This window comes from Salmo salar, chromosome ssa17 (assembly GCF_905237065.1).
Source record: "Salmo salar chromosome ssa17, Ssal_v3.1, whole genome shotgun sequence".
Classification (NCBI taxonomy): Eukaryota; Metazoa; Chordata; class Actinopteri; order Salmoniformes; family Salmonidae; genus Salmo; species Salmo salar.
This window is the reverse complement of record NC_059458.1, coordinates 52,542,196-52,561,047: the sequence shown is the minus strand read 5'-3', so window position 1 is coordinate 52,561,047 and position 18,852 is coordinate 52,542,196. Positions and strand designations below refer to the sequence as shown.

The 18,852-nt window shown below is 40.9% G+C and overlaps 1 protein-coding gene across 2 annotated transcripts; it reads left to right on the top strand.

The window, feature by feature from the left end:
* Positions 1-5,135: 5,135 nt before the first annotated feature.
* LOC106576049 (probable G protein-coupled receptor 85) lies at positions 5,136-9,654 on the top strand. Of its 2 annotated transcripts, none has more exons than XM_014152882.2 (2): positions 5,136-5,619; positions 6,766-9,654. In XM_014152882.2, the coding sequence occupies exon 2, from the start codon at positions 6,921-6,923 to the stop codon at positions 8,052-8,054; it is 1,134 nt and encodes a 377-aa protein (XP_014008357.1). In that variant the 5' UTR covers positions 5,136-5,619; positions 6,766-6,920; the 3' UTR covers positions 8,055-9,654. The 2 variants fall into 2 exon arrangements, with proteins under 2 accessions (XP_014008357.1, XP_014008355.1); XM_014152880.2 differs by having other exon boundaries at positions 5,137-5,460.
* The last annotated feature ends 9,198 nt before the right edge of the window (positions 9,655-18,852 follow it).

The following is an 18,852-nucleotide window of genomic DNA, read 5'->3' as shown; positions in this document are numbered from 1 at the left end:
CTGGTAATTGATCAGCACCGGGGATGAGCGAATATATAGAAATTAGAGTGTTTGTCTAACGGGTCAGGACAGTACCATTAATCTCTCTGGGAGTGTGTTCTGCATTGTAATGTCCTCATCAGTATGCTATACCAGGCTCACCATTCCATATGGGTTATTAATTCTGCAGTCCCTGTGTGCTGCTGGTATGTGGCTGTGTTTTTGTTAACTATCCTTGTGTGTACCAGAAGTCCTCACAAGGATAGTAAAACATGACAAATTTGGACAAGTGGGGACATTTTGCCCGTCCCTACAAGGAAAAATTATATTTTAGGCTTAGGGGTTAGGTTTAGGGTTAGGGTTAAAATTAGGGTTAGAATTAGGGTTAGGGGTTACTGTTAGGGTTAGGGTTAGGAGTTAGGGTTAGTTATAGTTTTAGGGTTAAGGGTTTGGTGTTAAGGTTAGGCTTAAGATTAGGGTTAGATTTAGGGTTAAGTGTTAGGGAAAATAGAATTTTCAATGGGAATCAATTATTTTGTCCACACAAGGATAGCAATACAAAACTCTCTCTCCGTGTGTGTGTGTGTGTGTGTGTGTGTGTGTGTGTGTGTGTGTGTGTGTGTGTGTGTGTGTGTGTGTGTGTGTGTGTGTGTGTGTGTGTGTGTGTGTGTGTGTGTGTGGCATGCTGCCGGGGTGGCACAGGGAGAGGGGGTGGAACAGGTCAAGTAATGTGGCACGGCAAGGTCAATATCTTAGCTTGGCTGGTGCGTCCTAATTAAATTAGTAGAGCTCCGCTACATGGCATCGCACGCGAGCAAGCACAGAGATATGTAAACTCCTGCACCATCGTCGTGCCATATGCCAATTAATTTGTGGCATGAGGTGAAACGTAGCACAGCGTGCCAGTTAAGGGAAACATGACTGATTTGGATGAGTTTCAATGTGTTTCATCTAACAAGAATAGGTTACAGTAAGCAGAGCAGGGGATGGGGGGCATGTTGGAAATTAACATCACTAGGCTGGCTGCCCATTGATCAAATACAAAGTCCAGTGTGTTAGTTTGTGTGGATTTCTCGTTAACCATTTTGATTTCAATAGTAGGACCTCGCGTTTGTTCAATATCAACAACATAACATGTGTAGCCTATTTGGCTAACAGGAAATGTATTTGCTACACAAACAGGGTTTAAAAAGGCATGCATTTCTTTATGCCCTCGTGACCTAGGAGGTAGAAATATTGTTACAGACACTAACCATATGCCTTTTAGAAGATTTGGCTATAATTCAAGATTGTCAAAAAAAATCTGAAGGCTTCATTCAGGTCCTACCTGTCACATCTCCTCTGACGACGTCATCTCTAGGGCCATCCTTTCCCACAGAAGAGATAATATTGTATGCATGGCTGTCATTCTCTCCCTTAGCCTTGAAGACTTCAATGTAGTATACTCCTTTGACTATTTCTCCCTCAGAACTGTGAAACAACCTACAAAAACTCACAAACATTGACGCACATCAAACATATAGCGCAGAGTGCATTTCTTAATCTGCACTTTGCATAGGCCCATCTAATTGAGGTTTTCAGTTCAAAGAAGAGTAGCTAATGAGCTTGATTTACTGTATGATGTGATGAATATTGAACGACTATAAGCAAAGGAATAAGATAGAAAAGAGCACCTGTCATTAATTCATGATTACTGATCTCAGCACCCACACTCACTGAATAAGCATAGTCTGTGAAAAATAAAATAATGATATATTTATTATAAGAATAGTAGTTGTATACGGTGACGGAATAGGCATTTGACATGATAATAGTTGTTAAATGAAACAATAAAGCTATGAGTAGTCTACCATAACGGAAGCATAATGAATGCCATAGCAACAGCATGCCGCTGCAAAATGTTCAATCCAAAGATACAGGAACGAACAAAAGCTAAACTAAAACAGCAAGATACACGACATGATCAAAAGTATGTGGATAACTGCTCGTCGAACATCTCATTCCAAAACCAAGGGCGTTAATATGGAGTTGGTCCACCCTTTGTTGCTATAACAACTTCCACTCTTCTGGGAAGGCGTTCCACTAGAACATTGCTGAGGGGAACATTGCTGCGGGGACTTGCTTCCATTCAGCCACAAGAGCATTAGTAAGGTCGGGAGCTGATGTTGGGTGATTAGGCCTGGCTCGCAGTCGGTGTTCCAATTCATCCCAAAGGTGTTCAATAGGGTTGAGGTCAGGGCTCTGGGCAGGGCTCTGTGTCAAGTTCTTCCACACCGATCTCGACAAACCATTTCTGTATGGACCTCGCTTCGTGCACGGGGGCATTGTCATGTTGAAACAGGAAAGAACCTTCCCCAAACTGTTGACAAAAAGTTGGAAGCACAGAATCGTCTAGAATGTCATTGTATGCTGTAGCATTAAGATTTCCCTTCACTGGAACAAAAGAACCAAGCCTGAACCATGAAAAACAGCCCCAGACCATTATTCCTCCACCACCAAACTTTACAGTTGGTAATATGCATTGGGGCAGGTAGCGTTCTCCTGGCATCCGCCAAATCCAGATTCTTCCATCGAACTACCAGATGGTGAAGTGTGATTCATCACTCCAGAGAACGGGTTTCCACTGCTCCAATGGCGGCAAACTTTACACCACTCCAGCCGATGCTTGACAGTGCGCATGGCGATCTTAGGCTTGTGTGAGGCTGTTCGGCCTTGGAAACCCATTTCATGAAGCTCCCGATGAACAGTTCTTGTGCTGACGTTGCTTCCAGAGGCAGTTTGGAACTCAGTAGTGAGTGTTGCAACCGAGGACACGCTGCGCGCTTCAGCACTCGGCGGTCCCGTTCTGTGAGCTTGTGTGACCTACCACTTCGTAGCTTGAACATTTTTGCTTCTAGACGTTTCCACTTCACAATAACAGCACGTACAGTTGACTGGGGCAGCTCTAGCAGGGCAAAATTTGATGTACTGACCTGTTGGAAAGGTGGCATCCTATGACAGTGAAACGATGAAAGTCACTGAGCTCTTCAGTAAGGCCATTTTACTGCCAATGTTTGTCTATAGAGATTGCATCGCAGTGTGCTCGATTTTATACACCTGTCAGCAACTGGTGTGGCTGAAATAGCTGAATCCACTAATCTGAAAGGGTGTCCAAATACTTTTGTATATATAGAGTAAATGTGTAACAAAACTATACAAATCCTGTATGATAGTGGAAACTACCGGAGAAAGACGCAATAATGCAGCAATATAATTGGCCGACCGACGAATGAGGAAACCCATATCATCTGACCACCGCGTGGCTTGCGCATCACAACAATAATCTGATCCGCACTGGAAGTAACATGGCTCCCATGGCCAAGCTCCCTAGAGTTCCAGCGATGCTGTTGGTGATGTTTATTTCGTTCATTCCCCCAGCCGTGGCATTTGACGGAGGGGACGCCGTCGCACTTCTGCTCGGGGTTACCATATCGGTAGTGGGCGTTTGTGCGTGCATCGGCTGGTACGCCCGACAGAGAAATGGACAGTTCTGAGAAACCAAAATGGACCATACCGTTTTGGACTGGCTGCTGGCCTATATCCGAAAATGCAGTCTACAGTATCTTGACTATGTTGGGTCATTTTTGACTGACATAACAAGAGTCATGTGCCTTATTTTGCTGAAATGTGTGAAGTTAACTGAATGAAGAAGACAAAAAATTAACTACAAAACCAGGAATTTGAGAACAGGAACTGGGAGCACTGTTGGATTTGCAGGACTAAATAAGCTACCTGTACCTGTAGGTTACTTCCTATCACAATAAGACCACAGCCCTGAGAGATGACACATTATGGACTATCGTAATAGACTATGTTACCTTAATATGACACCAACATTTGATTTCGCTTGGACTTGAATTGAATATCTTGAGATACTGTACAAGAATAATGTATGTCCCTTCAAAGAGTGTGATGATCACCTGTCCTTTCACAAAATATTGACATTGCCATGGCAGGTGAATTGCCATCTGGCAACTGTTACAAGCACAGCAGCTAAAGTGTGTTCTGTCAGAAGTGCTTTCACCGTTCTTATAGCTTAACACTGTTATAACACCCTCTTGATAGAAAATAAATGCCTTAATTATTTGTAAATTGCGTCTTGGCTCATGGGTCCTTCATTGCACACATACATGTAAATGACCAGTGTCCTTCACAATATTGCTCACTGAAGGGAATTTGTAGCCTTCTAATAGTCTAATATTTAAACCTTCAATGTAATGTCCTTAGCTTCTATGTTGTAAAACAAACGATAGTGCAGACAACGTAAAGATTGAACACTGGTCTATTATCAACTTTCTCCATATTAAACAACCTCCCCTTTGTGCTAAGATATAGATCAGTGGGGTCATGGAGAGATGCAGTGTGTGCAAGCTTTTGTTCCAGTCCAGCACAAACACTGTCGACAATTCAAATAATTAGACCACAGCCATTTGAAGCAAGTGTATTGGAGATGAGCTGGAACAATAGCCTTGACACACTGTAGCTTAGAGACACACTGTAACTCTCCATGACCAGTTGATGACCCCTGACCGAGGCCATAGAAAAGCCTACACAACACTGTTCTTTCATAAAATATCAATATTACATAAACAATGAAAGATGTAGAATATTTTAGAGGTTGCCAGGCATTTGTTTCTGCTCCCAGTGTTTCTCAATATTCTTTCTTTGAAACACACTAGTCTGTAGCCTGTGGGTGTGGGGAATGACATCACTGTGTTCCACTGACATAGCATGGAAATGAAAAGCACTGAAATTATAAGGGAGCTGATATTTGCATGCACACATACACACACGCATGCACACAAACACACACTGCATAAAGTGCTTGTTAATTATTCATATGAGAAGTCAGTCTAGCCTGAGGTGAACCATCACCTAGTTTAACCCCTTAGTTACTGTTACATATGAATTTATGACATGATACATGTAGCAATGTAATATACCATTATTTTTAAATCATTATTTTACATGTACTGGATTTGATTGTTGTTAAACTTTGCTTCTGAATTAGTGTTGGGTGTAGGTCTAGTGCATAGGGACGTGGGAGCCGCCTATAGGCTTAGTAGAATTGATAGGCTATATAGGTCGGCTATAAGCTAAACGCATATTATGCAGAAATGGGAATCTATTGCACTGGATCTCAGGATGAGTGATCCGGTCGCACTCTCTCCCACTGTACGCTATAATGACTGATGAAGGCAACGAGGGACTTGTGATGCTGCACCCATTGAGCAGATGTTGCCGTGAGAGACTATAGTGCTGCAACAAGAGACAAGACGCGTCTTGGATCACAAATAGGATCAGTGCGCATGCTCCGTCCGTTCCGTTTACTGTATATTCACTGTGGTAAAAGGGCAGGCAGGCAACAAACCAAGCTTTTTACAGCAAAGTGGCTTCTACAATGTAAATAAGCTCCAAGGAAACCAAAAGGAATATCAACAGGTATGCTTTTAATTTATATTTTAGCAGTCCTTTCGATGTTTATTGGCCCATTTTCTGTGGCTTTGGATTCCAGTCCATTCATAGCGGGTACTTGGAAATTCTTCTGCCTAATGGACGTGCGGATTCGCTACACTGTAATGTTCAATCCAACAGTGAACGGTGAGAAATATATATTGTAATCGAATGAATTCCAACCCAAATGCATGGGAACCGCTCGTATAACGCTCATCCGAAGGATAGATAACGCTTAAAAGCGCATCTCCGCTATAATGACAGAATTCGGAAAATACAGTCCGTCACGAATAGCCTTTGTTTGATATGATCTTTTTATGATCTTTTTTATATATATATATATATATATATATATATATATATATATATATATATATATATATAACGAATATGCCATGTTTTTGCATAGCTATCTAGTATTGAATTGTTTATTTCATTCGTGATTTATTTGCATCGAAATGCAGAATTTGATTTATCATCTCATTGTTATAAACATCAATAAACAATTCATAGGGTACCAAATATAATTTTGACTAGACGGTGTTCTTTGTTAATATGGTGGTGAGATTCGATAGTCTATCGCCTAAAATCAAAGCTGAGCTGGGAAATAGATAAAAAGCCCTGGTCAATAAACCGCCTTAATCAGGTGAATAGCTTATTATAATGTCTACGGTGTAATTCCAGTCAACCGTTAATCAGACAAAAACATGGATGCTTTTAATTCTGTATGCACCATCCGTTAATTTTCAACAAAGCATGAAGGCACATGCTGAGTTTATTGTAAGCATCCCCTGGTCAGATCAATTCTGCAGGGTCTTTGGGTGTGATCAACAGCTTTCTTGCTGCATAATGTTAAACACGTTTTACGACGTAATAAAATTACCAAACATCGAATGGAACCCTTTTGTTTACCCCCTTTCTTACCAGACATAAGATGAAATGCATTCCCCTTTAATAGTGACTTAAAACGTTGTCTTAGCATAACATTACTTGTATTTTCTCTAATGTTCTGTCATTTCTAAAAGGGCGGCCCATAAAAGAAAGTCTATTATTGTAACCAGGATTAATGATTATGTCTTATTAAGCTCATCTGTAGACTAACTATTCCAGCTAGGGCACTGCTCTGCACTGATTGCATACCATTATAAATGCAATGAGCAATTCAACTGAAAATGGAAAATAAATTACAAAGCGGAAATGGTAGTTTATCATACACCCAGATACAAGCTAAAGGGTGCAATGCAATGTAAAAACAGTATGAGTGAATCCTGATCAGTGGCTGGTATTTTTCAGGTATTTTTAGGTGTGATGAGACAAAAGAACAAAGGATGCCGTAGAAGAGAGGCTGCTTACAAGCCGGGAATCTGCTTCAAAGCACAACAAATGGATCTATCGCCTCCCCCTGCAGCCTCTAGATAATGATACTTGGCTGAAGCTACTACATCTTTATGATCCCTCCTCCATCTATGGCGAACTATAGCCATGCAGGGGACCACAACATCTTGCAGAATGTCTCTCCTCTCGCCACGTTTCTCAAACTGACATCCCTGGGTTTTATCATTGGAGTCGGTGTCGTTGGCAACCTCCTGATCTCCATCCTACTGGTCAAAGACAAAAGCCTGCACCGCGCACCGTACTACTTCCTGCTGGACCTGTGTGCCTCGGACATCCTGCGCTCCGCCATCTGCTTCCCCTTCGTCTTCACCTCTGTCAAGAATGGTTCCACCTGGACATACGGCACACTTACCTGCAAAGTGATAGCCTTCCTGGGGGTGCTGTCCTGCTTTCACACAGCGTTCATGCTCTTCTGTGTGAGTGTGACACGCTACCTGGCCATAGCCCACCACCGCTTCTACACCAAGAGGCTCACCTTCTGGACGTGTTTGGCAGTCATCTGCATGGTGTGGACGTTGTCGGTGGCCATGGCCTTTCCCCCGGTGCTGGACGTGGGGACGTACTCCTTCATAAGGGAGGAGGACCAGTGTACGTTCCAGCACCGCTCGTTCAGAGCCAACGACTCCCTGGGCTTCATGCTGCTCCTCGCCCTGATCCTCTTGGCCACCCAGCTTGTCTACCTCAAGCTAATCTTCTTCGTCCACGACCGCCGGAAGATGAAACCGGTCCAGTTCGTGCCTGCCGTCAGCCAGAACTGGACCTTCCATGGCCCCGGGGCCAGCGGCCAGGCAGCGGCTAACTGGCTGGCGGGGTTCGGCAGGGGCCCCACCCCGCCAACCCTGCTGGGCATCAGGCAGAACAGCAATGCAGCGGGCCGGCGACGCCTGCTGGTGCTGGACGAGTTTAAGACTGAAAAGAGAATAAGTAGGATGTTCTACATCATGACCTTCTTCTTCCTCACACTGTGGGGCCCATACCTAGTGGCCTGCTATTGGAGGGTGTTTGCCAGGGGCCCCGCGGTCCCAGGGGGGTACCTGACCGCGGCGGTGTGGATGAGCTTCGCCCAGGCGGGAGTCAATCCCTTTATCTGCATCTTCTCTAACAGGGAGCTCCGGCGCTGCTTCAGCACCACTCTCCTTTACTGCAGAAAGTCCAGGTTACCTAGGGAACCCTACTGCGTTATATGAAGGCTTGGGTTGTTTTTTTCCTTCCACTCCTCCACTGATTGATCTCAATTTGGGTTTGGTCCCATTGTACAGCTCTCTTTCTCTTCATCCTCCAGTTTCTCCTCCTCCTCCTTCCCTCTCTTCTGAGGCAGAAGTTGGACTGTCAATCACTCCCTTGGTTCTGTGATTGAACATCAAACATGGAGGTTGAAGGGAATGAAATAAGCAGGTAGCTGAGAACCCCTCCTATGTTTATGTTCTAGTAAACAACTGCTGCGGAAGGTTGTTTAGAAGCAGAGAAGACGAAGAAAAAATAATCATTGGTGAAACTACAAAAACAAAGGACTGACCCCTTGCTTTGGATATTTTGAAGATAATTCTTTGTGGTAAAAGATTTTGGTGAAAAAAAACACAGAAAACTAAGAAACGATTTCCTCTAAGGAGTCACTGGAATTGTTTTACATTTAAAAGTTGCACTAAAAAGAAGATGTAAAGATTTTTTTGATTAACGGTTGCATTGCAAGGTGCAAGGACAACTTGTTTTCCCCCCTAACTAAACAATGAATGCTTTCATTTGCAACAGACATCCCATTCGCTGTATGTAAAGCAAAACAATGTTCGGTGACTAACTGTTGGAATACACCTTCACAAGAGGATTAAATTGGTTTTAATGTAAGTGATATCTTTTTCATTTTGGGGGTTGAGGGGGGCAGGGGGGGCTTAATGAAGGGAATAATGATGTGTGGTTTTGAAGTTGCAACTTAAATCTAGAAATGATTTCTTGTAGTTTTACGATCCATGTGTCCCTATTGTCTGGAATAGTGATTTTTCTGAATCTGCTCACATTTTTACAAAGAAAACATATTAAACGATGTTTGGATAAAAACGTTGTTTTTTTGAGAACAAACAAACCTTAAGAAAGACAGTGAAGAAATACTTAAATGTGTCACATCCATGTTACCTAAACACTGAAATATTGTTACAGTATTGCTGAAGCCACTCCAGGTGTTCTTGCCTTAATGGTTCTGATATTGTTCTGTTTTTCAGTTGTTGGGTTTTCTCATCCACTCCTGAAAAGTCCTTGACTCTTTTCACATCAATGTCAAGTGCATGTTCATTTTAAAAAGCTGGTCCACTCTCGTAAGCATCACGGGTCATACACTCAGCAGAGCAGCCAATTTTTTTGTTCTGCAAAGGTTTGCTATGTACACCCCACAGAGTGCTCAGAGCACAGGGAGTGTGTGTGTGTGTGCGTGGGCACATGTGTGTTTGTGTGTGAATCTTCAGACAGCTGTCACTTCAAGACCAGAGCCTTATTATGAAATCTTGCACAATTTGTAAAAAGTGTTGAAGGAAAAAAACATTTAAGGCACACCGTCTTGTTTATTTATACTTTCCCTACATTTGCTCTCTACTGATTGTTTTCAATAACTTACTTTTTCTCTTGTGGCCATTTTAATATTTATTCTGTATTCTTTTTTGTATATTATAGATAGATTGTGTGTAAGTATGTGAGTCTTTCATTTTGAAGTCCCGAATGTGAGTACAGTTTAAATTAGGATTGCATTTGTTGAAAGTTAACTGTGTAATCTGTTGAAAATAAAATTTTACATTTTGCAAACTTGTTTTTTTCCTTTCACTGACAGAGATTTCATGTTCAATCCGGCCTTCATGTTTGACTAAATCAAGAGATTTGATCACTGTTCAGAAATCCCAAACTAATCTGATGTTTTATAACACTCTTGTTTAGATTTTCTTGATTCCATCCGATAATCTATGTTGTATCAAAAGAAAGAAACTATAAATCCTGTTCCCTAGTTACAGTTTCATAGTACTTCCCCAATACAGTGGGTATCAAAAGTATTCACCCCCCTTAATTTCTTCACATTTTATTGTCACAAAGTGGGATTAAAATAGATTTAATTATATATATTTTTGTAAATGATCTACTGTTTAATGTCAAAATGAAGAAAAAAAATGAAACATTAATATACCTTGATTAAATAAGTATTCACCCCCCTGTTTTACATGTTTCAAACATATTACAAACACCTTTACCAGCGATTACAGCTGTGAGGCTTCTTGGGTTAGTCTCTAAGAGCATTGCACACCTGGATTGTGCAATATTTTCATTATTCTTTTCAAAATGCTTCAAGCTCTTATAGGTTTTGGGGGACATGGCTAGACAGCAATATTCAAGTCTTGCCATAGATTTTCAAGCAGGTTTAAGTCAAAACTGTAGTTTGGCCACTCAGGAACATTCACTGCCTTCTTGGTAAGAAACTGTATTGTATTGTGAAATAACAACAATGTTGCCATTGAACGCTGTAGCTGTTTTAAAATCACCAATCAGGGGTGGACTGGTATCAGAAATCGGCCCTGACACACCGGATATTTTTTTTCCTTCAGGCCCCCATTATTAGCCAGATAATGATTATTTTGTACAAAAACCCCAAGTTAGACAGGTCCACTGGGCTAACAAGGGACAGGCCCATCTGGCATTTGCCCAAAATACCAGATGGGCTTGGTGACCAGTCTGCCCCGGTCACCAATGGCCTGATGGTGACATTCCTTAGCAGTTTCCTTCTGTGCTGCAGCTCAGTTCAGAAGGAAGACTGTATATTTTTGCATCTGGGTGGTTTAATACATCATCCACAGCATAATTATTAACTTGACCATGCTTAAAGAGATATCCAATGTCTGAGGGACCTTACATTTATGGGGGACAGAGGAAGGGGTAATCATGAAAAAATTATGTCAATCCCTATTATTTCACACAGAATGAGTCCATCAAATTTATTACGTGATTTGTTATGTCAAAATGTACTCCTGAACTAATCTAGGCTTGCCTGAACAAAGGGGGTGAATACTTACGCAACAACTACATTTTAGTGAAACTATTTTTATACATTTCTAAAGATTTGTCAAATTTTATTTTTAATTTGACATTATGGAATATTTTGTGTAGATCAATGACAAAATGATCACAATAAAATCCATTTCAATCCCACTTTGTAACGCAACAAAATGTGAAGAAATCCAAGGCGGGTGAATACTTATGATACCCACTGTACCTTGTGAAAACGGTCGTGGCATCAATGTTGACAGGGTGATCAAGGTGCACAACAAGAAGCCATGCCATTGCCAATCTGCTTCTCTTGTGTCTAGATGTATTTATAGTAAATTGAGTTTTATGCTGTATTTGGGTTGAAGGCTTCCCATTCATTCACTGTTTTATCTTCTGCCTTTGTGGAACATGTATTTAAGCATCTTCATTTCTATGCCAGTCTCAAAAAATAATTTAATTACCTTAGCCCAGTTGCTTGCGAACACAAAATATGATGCTGAAATCATAGAAAGCTTGCTTGTAAACAAGACAGACAAATTGCGAAGGTGCAGTTGACCTGAAAACCTTTTTAAGGGCCTTTTTGCATAGCAAGGTAAGTAACTAATTCTGTTGGAGATGTCATTAGTGCACCCCAAAAGGTCTCTGTCAGTTACTATATGGGTCTTGCAATCTATTTGCATTTGCCAGTTCTCTCTGGATGCCATCATTACAGACCATTTTATGTTGATAATGGGAGGTTGTCAGGAATAGATCCTGTCCAGAAATGACATCGGCCCTAGTTTGTATCTAACACTGTGTTTGTTTGCCTTCAGTAACAGCAGTGTTGATTTGTTTAGTGTTTAATGAAATGTTATGAGATTCTGACAGGGCTGAGAGGAGGGCTAAAATGAGGCAAACAGAACCTTGTCTTGCATGGAGCTAGGGTTGAAGTGGTTGCTCTGTGGCTGTGGAATTTTAACTGGGCCATTTTGCATGCATTTAGCTATGGGCCAGGGATGGCTGCAGTGGTTATTACCTATCACATGATGTCCATGTAGTACAATGCAGTTTGTGATCATGAAAACCAATGGGATTATTTCATCACATTGTCATTTGGTCTCCTTGCATCTGTTTTATCTTATCTGTAAAAGGACATTCATTGTCATTTACTAAACATCTACAAAATGTTGGTGGTTTCACAAGAAATTGTGTTGCACAGAATACAAAGAATACTTTGGCCCAGGTATTTACCTCCAGTATAAAATAATACAATCAAAGCTTTCTTTTATCCATGTATCACTGTGAATTGATATTTTCTATGCCTGCCAACAATGTTTTTATATTGAATGCTACTTTGGAAAGCATTTTCCCTTTTATTTTATTGATGGTGGAAATGAATTTATCTCAGATCTGAGAACTTCTCTTGGGCTACCCTTAAATGGCAGTGATCTTCTAATTAAGAATTACATCCTTTGTATATCTCAGTGGTATTAAGTATCATTTTCATGGACTGCCAATGGATGTGAAAACATAGTCTCACCCAGATCCTCAGTTGATAATCTGACTGCTGCAGAATAAATACCATCTGTTGATTCTGACACATTTGCTTTTTGATGGGGAATAATTCATCTGAGGCAGCCTTTTGCACACTGGAGTGTTTTTTATTTTTTAATAATGCAAGCCAGCTCTTAATTAAAGCTTGGTTAAAGGGTCTTTACCAACGAGCGCTCAGAAAAGGAAAACTGCCCAGAAATGGAGGGGACGACTCAGCCCTTGAGAAGACAAGCTACTCAGCGCAGGAAAGTGAAGGGAGGATACTCCTTTGCTTTTCATGAATCCACACATCACACACAAAGCCGTGTGAGGCTCTGCTAGAAGCTAGAGGTGCCATTGTGTTGTTCTTTGTGGCCTTTGTGTGTTACTGTACCCTCCCCAATGCATCACACAGGCCATCCAAAGCAATAGGGAGCTAGACCACTCCATTACTGGCCTGTTAGTACACGCTATAAAGCACGACAGGGGCCTCAAGGTCCCTGATTCCATCAGCCTCCTTTGTAAAATATCACATACATGTCTAAGAGTTATCGATGTTTCCAGGGATAGAGTTGGTGCAATGTTGTTTCTACCCGGGTCAGGCATCCTGGGGGTTATTATTTTCCTTTACCAGGAAGCACCATATAGCCTACTGTCCTGTATGACTAATGTGTAAACTGCTAATCAATACTGTAAGTGAAGGATAATGTGGGGATCATTGCATCCTACTGTGTGTATTGTATATGTTATAAGCACTGTGCAAAGGGGAAATAATGCATCAGTTTCACACCAGAGGCTTTGCCTGCCTTTCTAAAGATTAATGTAGGTTTAAAGTGTAAGGTCCCTTCTGCTCTCTATGTCCATTCATAACTCATTGTCATTTTTTTTAAGCTACTATGTTATTAAACCAGCCAAGTTCAGCTGTTGTGATCTTATAACAAAACATCTGGACTGATACTGTTCAAATCCATTTAGAGACAAGCTGGCCCTGAAAAGATGTGTGGTTGAATATAAATGGAACATATTGTCTAATATGATGTATAATATGTATAGCGGGTGGTTGATGGAAAGGGAAATATGGTAGATGGAGATGCTGGAATGAAAGTGAGCTATAAAATACAAGATGATGATTATCATTCCCTAGGGGCCGGCCTTGAAAATGTTTTGTTGTATTTATCGTCTGACACACTGATATCTATTATGGAGGACTGAGGCCTTTGAATACAAATGATCAAGCAGATGTTTTTCCAATAGATTTGCATGTGGGTCTGATGGATAGAGAAGATATCTGTCTATAATGACCAAACAAACACTCTTTATTTTCCCCAGCCCGCCAGCACGCCATGCCACCATGCTTCTGGCTTAAAAAAAGAATATCTCCGCTTTAAATATTAACTGATTAAAATGTGGATGATGCTTCAAAGGTTTCGCCTTGCATACTTAAACAGCACTTTTTTCTCTAATGTAGGATTTAGAGGAGCACAATAATCATTTTTCGGAGATACATTACACCAACTTGCAGGGGATTTAGGCTGGGCAGAATCACTCACTTCACACCTGGTAAAGGCAGAGGATATTTCTGGGGTTGCTGTATTTTCTTGACAACACTTTGACAGGCAGGAGGGCGACTTTATTTATTTATTTACCCACAGTATTTGTGTATCTGTCTATTTACTTGGCTTGTTATTTATTTACTTGCTCTGGTGATGTACAGACAAATACTTCAATGGCACCCTGGGGAGGGATGCCACTGTCAGGGTGACGGGTTCTCTCTGTCCTCCTCTCCTGCAAACTGGATTAGGGTGCCATGTATCAGCTTGGGGGGTGAGCTATGGTGTTATGGTGCTATGGTGCTATGGTGCTATGGTTCAAGGGTTCTATGGGGCTATGGAGACTGCGTATCAGTCTTGTCCTGTCCCAGCGGTCAAAACAGGTTGAAATGACATCACTACAACCATTTTTATCATGCCACCATTTCAACCAGTTTTGCCCCATTTTGTGGTGTTTTACCTTACTTCATGATCCCACTGGCCATAGTGGATGGTCAGTGCAAACATACTGTGTATACTCAGGCACAGTCAAGGGTAGGCTAGCTTGGTAGATCAATTTGTGGTTCAGCCAATGTTGTGTTCCTTGTCGTAGGTTATGACATGTCAGCAAATGCTAGAGGAGTTGGCAAAAATACAAACAGATTTGAGACTAGGCTAGGGGTATGCAGAATATCATAGACCCTGAAGACTGAGGTTGGGAGTGGATATTGGTCAGAGAATGGTGGGCAAGCCCATGCTGACTTACCATGTTCTAATGTTACATGCTGACTACACCGGCCATATGCATGCGTCTGCGTGCGCCATCGGATGCATGTGGATTTTGTCCATCCACAGCAGACGCGATCAGGTTAAAATATCAAAACCAATTATTAATCTATATTAATTTAGGGCAGGTCGAAACACACATGAAACATTCATGGACATTTAGCCAGCTAGCTGTTCCTAGCTAGTTTGTCCTGGGAGATGAACATTGGGTTGTTACTTTATCTGGCATGCATATGGTCCTCTTTTAAGCTGGTTCTTTGTAGAATTTTCACGTGGAGTCATACAAAATCTTGTGTTTTTCTACTCTGACGATTAATCCACTGATAAAAAGGGAAACCTAGTTAGTTTTTTGTTACTTATCTTCAATGAATCTCTCCTCGTTGGTCTTTCAATCATCCACGTGGGCTTGTATCTTCCTGATATCCAGTAAGGAACGGACCTGCAGAGCATGTCTCAAATAGAACCAAGTTCTACTTTGGCGCTTGGCTACGCAGACGCTCGTTCACACGTGCGAGCGGTGTGTGTGAAATTATTGAATACTATGTATGTGTAAAAAAAACAACAAAACAAAAAAAACGCTTGCGCAGGCAGCGTGGCCGATGAGGTTTGCATGTTAGAATGAGTGGAGAATGTTGGCTTAGCTTGGTTTGGTATAATCCGCACAAGGATTACTTGCGTCTTTCATGCTAGATTAAAGTCTCCCATGATACTCATCGTGTTGTCCAAATCCTCATGGGAAATCAATGGATCTGATACAAAATATCCCCATCGTCATGATCGTTGATATCGTAGTCGTCCCTGTCATCATCGTCATCATCTTCACTGAATGTGTTTCTGACTCAGATCCTAAACATCCAGAGACCAGTGAGTGGTCTTTCTGTCTGTATAGATTATCATCTTAACTGTAACTGGGCTTACAGAGATGAATTTAGTCTAACACACAGTAGATGTGCTGGTGTGAAATGTGGAGAAATGTGGAAAATATCTAGTCAGCAGATGAAAAGGAATATTTAGGTCACATGACAATTGAATAGGTATCCCTGATTGTGGGTTATATTGTGAAAGAAAACCTCCCTGCAAGCAACAAGTGTACGTGCTCCCTATTTTACTGTCGCTAACGTACTAAAAACATATAAATTCTGGCAGGAGATACATTACTACAGTTCAAGATCTACTGCAAACATTGTATCTAACTGTTTTGAAATATTTAGAGGTTTTCCCTGCCCATGGAGTATTATTGACTTTAGGAAAGGAGAAACATCATACTTCATAGAACCAGCTTTGCAGAGGGCATGTGACATGCTAAAAGTAAAGATATATATGCATTACTGTGTCTATTTACAACATGTAAACCATTCATATTGCATAACAGGGGTTTATCTATTGTAAGGACTAATGTAATGTATTATAATATTAAAGAGATAGTCCTGCATTTATGTATGTATTCAGAAGTTAACCCAGTGAACGCAAATATATATTTATTTGCTTTGTGCCTGTGTATGTTTTGCATATTTTCCACAAAACACAGGCTTGTAGGCCTCAATAGGGTGGAAACCTTATATGAGAAAGCAATTCTATACAGTTCACATCACTGTCTTGATTTTAGCATCTATGCTAATGTAATATTAGGTTTTTTAGTAGCTACTACATTGTCGTGAAAATATGCATCCGTGTTTAATCAGGCTTTTTGTTCCTGATAATTCTGCATGTGTTGCCGTGAATCACTGGGCTATGGAGGGTTTTTAAGCTAGTTTCTTCTTGTTCAGCACATTCTCTCTCTCTCTCGCTCTCTCTCTCTCTCTCTCTCTCTCTCTCTCTCTCTCTCTCTCTCTCTCTCTCTCTCTCTCCCTCTCTCTCTGTCTCCTTTTATTTTGGGAAATATCTCATTTTCGTGAGTCAGGTGATTAGTGGAGGGATACTTGCAAGCTTGCATTGAGAGGTGAATGGGAGAATGTAGTTGAGTTCCTTGGCAGGCCTGCCTGTGCTAAAGCAAGTGCTACTGTTTCTGTGTCTCCCAGAACATCCTCATTAGAATGTTTGAGTGTACATGGAAATGAAATCAATCTCCCTGGATATGGATGAGCTGTCAGGATCAAACATCATGTGACTTGAACGACTGTGCTGATCATGTTAGACGATGTTTGGCGTGGAAGACAGCATTTGCAGGGCTTTCTTTCTTTGTCTTTCCCCCCATACATATGCTGCACATATGTGTTGACAAATGAACACAAGCAATGGTGAAAATGTTCATGAAATTGAGATGAAATGACTCAAGTGAGCCAATATATACAGATGACAGCATACTGTATATTTGTCATCTATCTATTACAAAATACCAGCTATCACAACTTGTCTTGTCATTGTTGTTGACATTGAAGGATGACACCTGTCATGCCACTCACGTTTCTATCATGTTTTATTTGTACCAGAATATCAATCAATCAAATGTATTCATGAAGCCCTTTTAACATCAGCCGATGTCACAAAGTGCTATACAGAAACTCCAAACAGCAAGCAATACAATATGTGAAACCCTTGCCTTGCACGTTTTGTTCACTCATAGCAATTACATTATATGAAAATGTCGTTGCTTCTGTTATTGAAGTGTGTGGTTACTGAATGATTCATCTTTTTGGCTAATGAAAAAGATAACCTGCTGTAACGAATCAAACATTTTCTGCACTCTACTAAAAACCTTAATGAGGATTTGTGTAATATTTGAGGAGGAATAATCATGCCTAAGGCTAATGAAGAGAGTTTTGTACAAACAGTGTGTTCATTATTCTGCTATATTCTGCTATTGTCCATTTTTGGAGCTACTGTTTCTGAATAGGGAGCTAGAGCACAACTTAGCATTGGTTCTCTTTTCAAAGCTGTTGAATTGATATATGAGGTGTTGTGCAGTTCTGTGCATCCTGGTACTTTTCATCATTCATCATCAGTCTTTGGCATTGGATTACGTGAGGGCAAAGCAATCATTAGGCCTATGACTTTTCTTTTGGAGATCGCACATTTGCCAAAATGACATACATTACCAGCTTGCAAATGCTCTTCACTTTATTTAGGAAATGTTTGATTTTTACGGGCTATAACGTAGTTATAGGAAGCCAAGACCTGCTTTACATGATGTACCTGATGCTGGATACGTATAGACATTTCTTGTAAAATATGTGTTTTGGCTTTGGATATACCACTGAATGTTGAACAAGTACTGCATATCCTAAGCTAATTCTGCCTATGCGTTGGAAAACATAAATACTGGTGAAAACATGTTTGTTTATGAGTATGAAGGAGAGGAGGAGAGTGATACAGTCAGTCCTGCTGTCTGTTTCACAATGTCCCCGGAGCTAAACAGTAAGCACCAGGGCCATGATGAGTCATCCAGCACATGGCTCCTCTATGCATGCAGTACAAACCTCAGTGTTGGTTTCTGAATCAGCTGCGTCCCAAATGGCACCCTATTCCGTGACGAAAGCCCATAGTGAATATATGTAGGGAATAGAGTGTCATATGGGACACAGTCTATTATTGTAGGTTTCTGACAAATGCTTTAAAACAATACAGATTATGTTATGACCATATAGGCCAAATATATCTTAACCTATTGAAATGCAGTGCGGTGTGAGGTGAGTTATGTGTGTCATGATATACAATTAATATTGATTCCAGAACATGATCCCTTTAAGACCTATTGCTCTCTTTTGGGATTGTGTTTTAGTTTTTCAGAAAATAATCTAGCTGCAGATTATGTACACTGGTGCCGCGTGGTCTCAAAGCGCATCAAAATTAGTCTCAGATTGTATTTTTGCATCTTAAATGTGCGCGCGCAACCTCTTAGTTTGTCTCGTGTATCGCTTGAGTCAGTAGCTTTGTTCCAGGGCATCAGTGTGCTACGTATATACATATAGTTCTGGTCCAGGGCATTATGTTAACCACTGTTGATTTGTGCAGCTAGTATCAAATCAAATCAAATGTATTTATATAGCCCTTCTTACATCAGCTGATATCTCAAAGTGCTGTACAGAAACCCAGCCTAAAACCCCAAACAGCAAGCAATGCAGGTGTAGAAGCACGTAGTACACACTAGCTAGCTAGTACACACTAGCTAACTAGTACAACACTTGCTAGCTAGTACACACTAGCA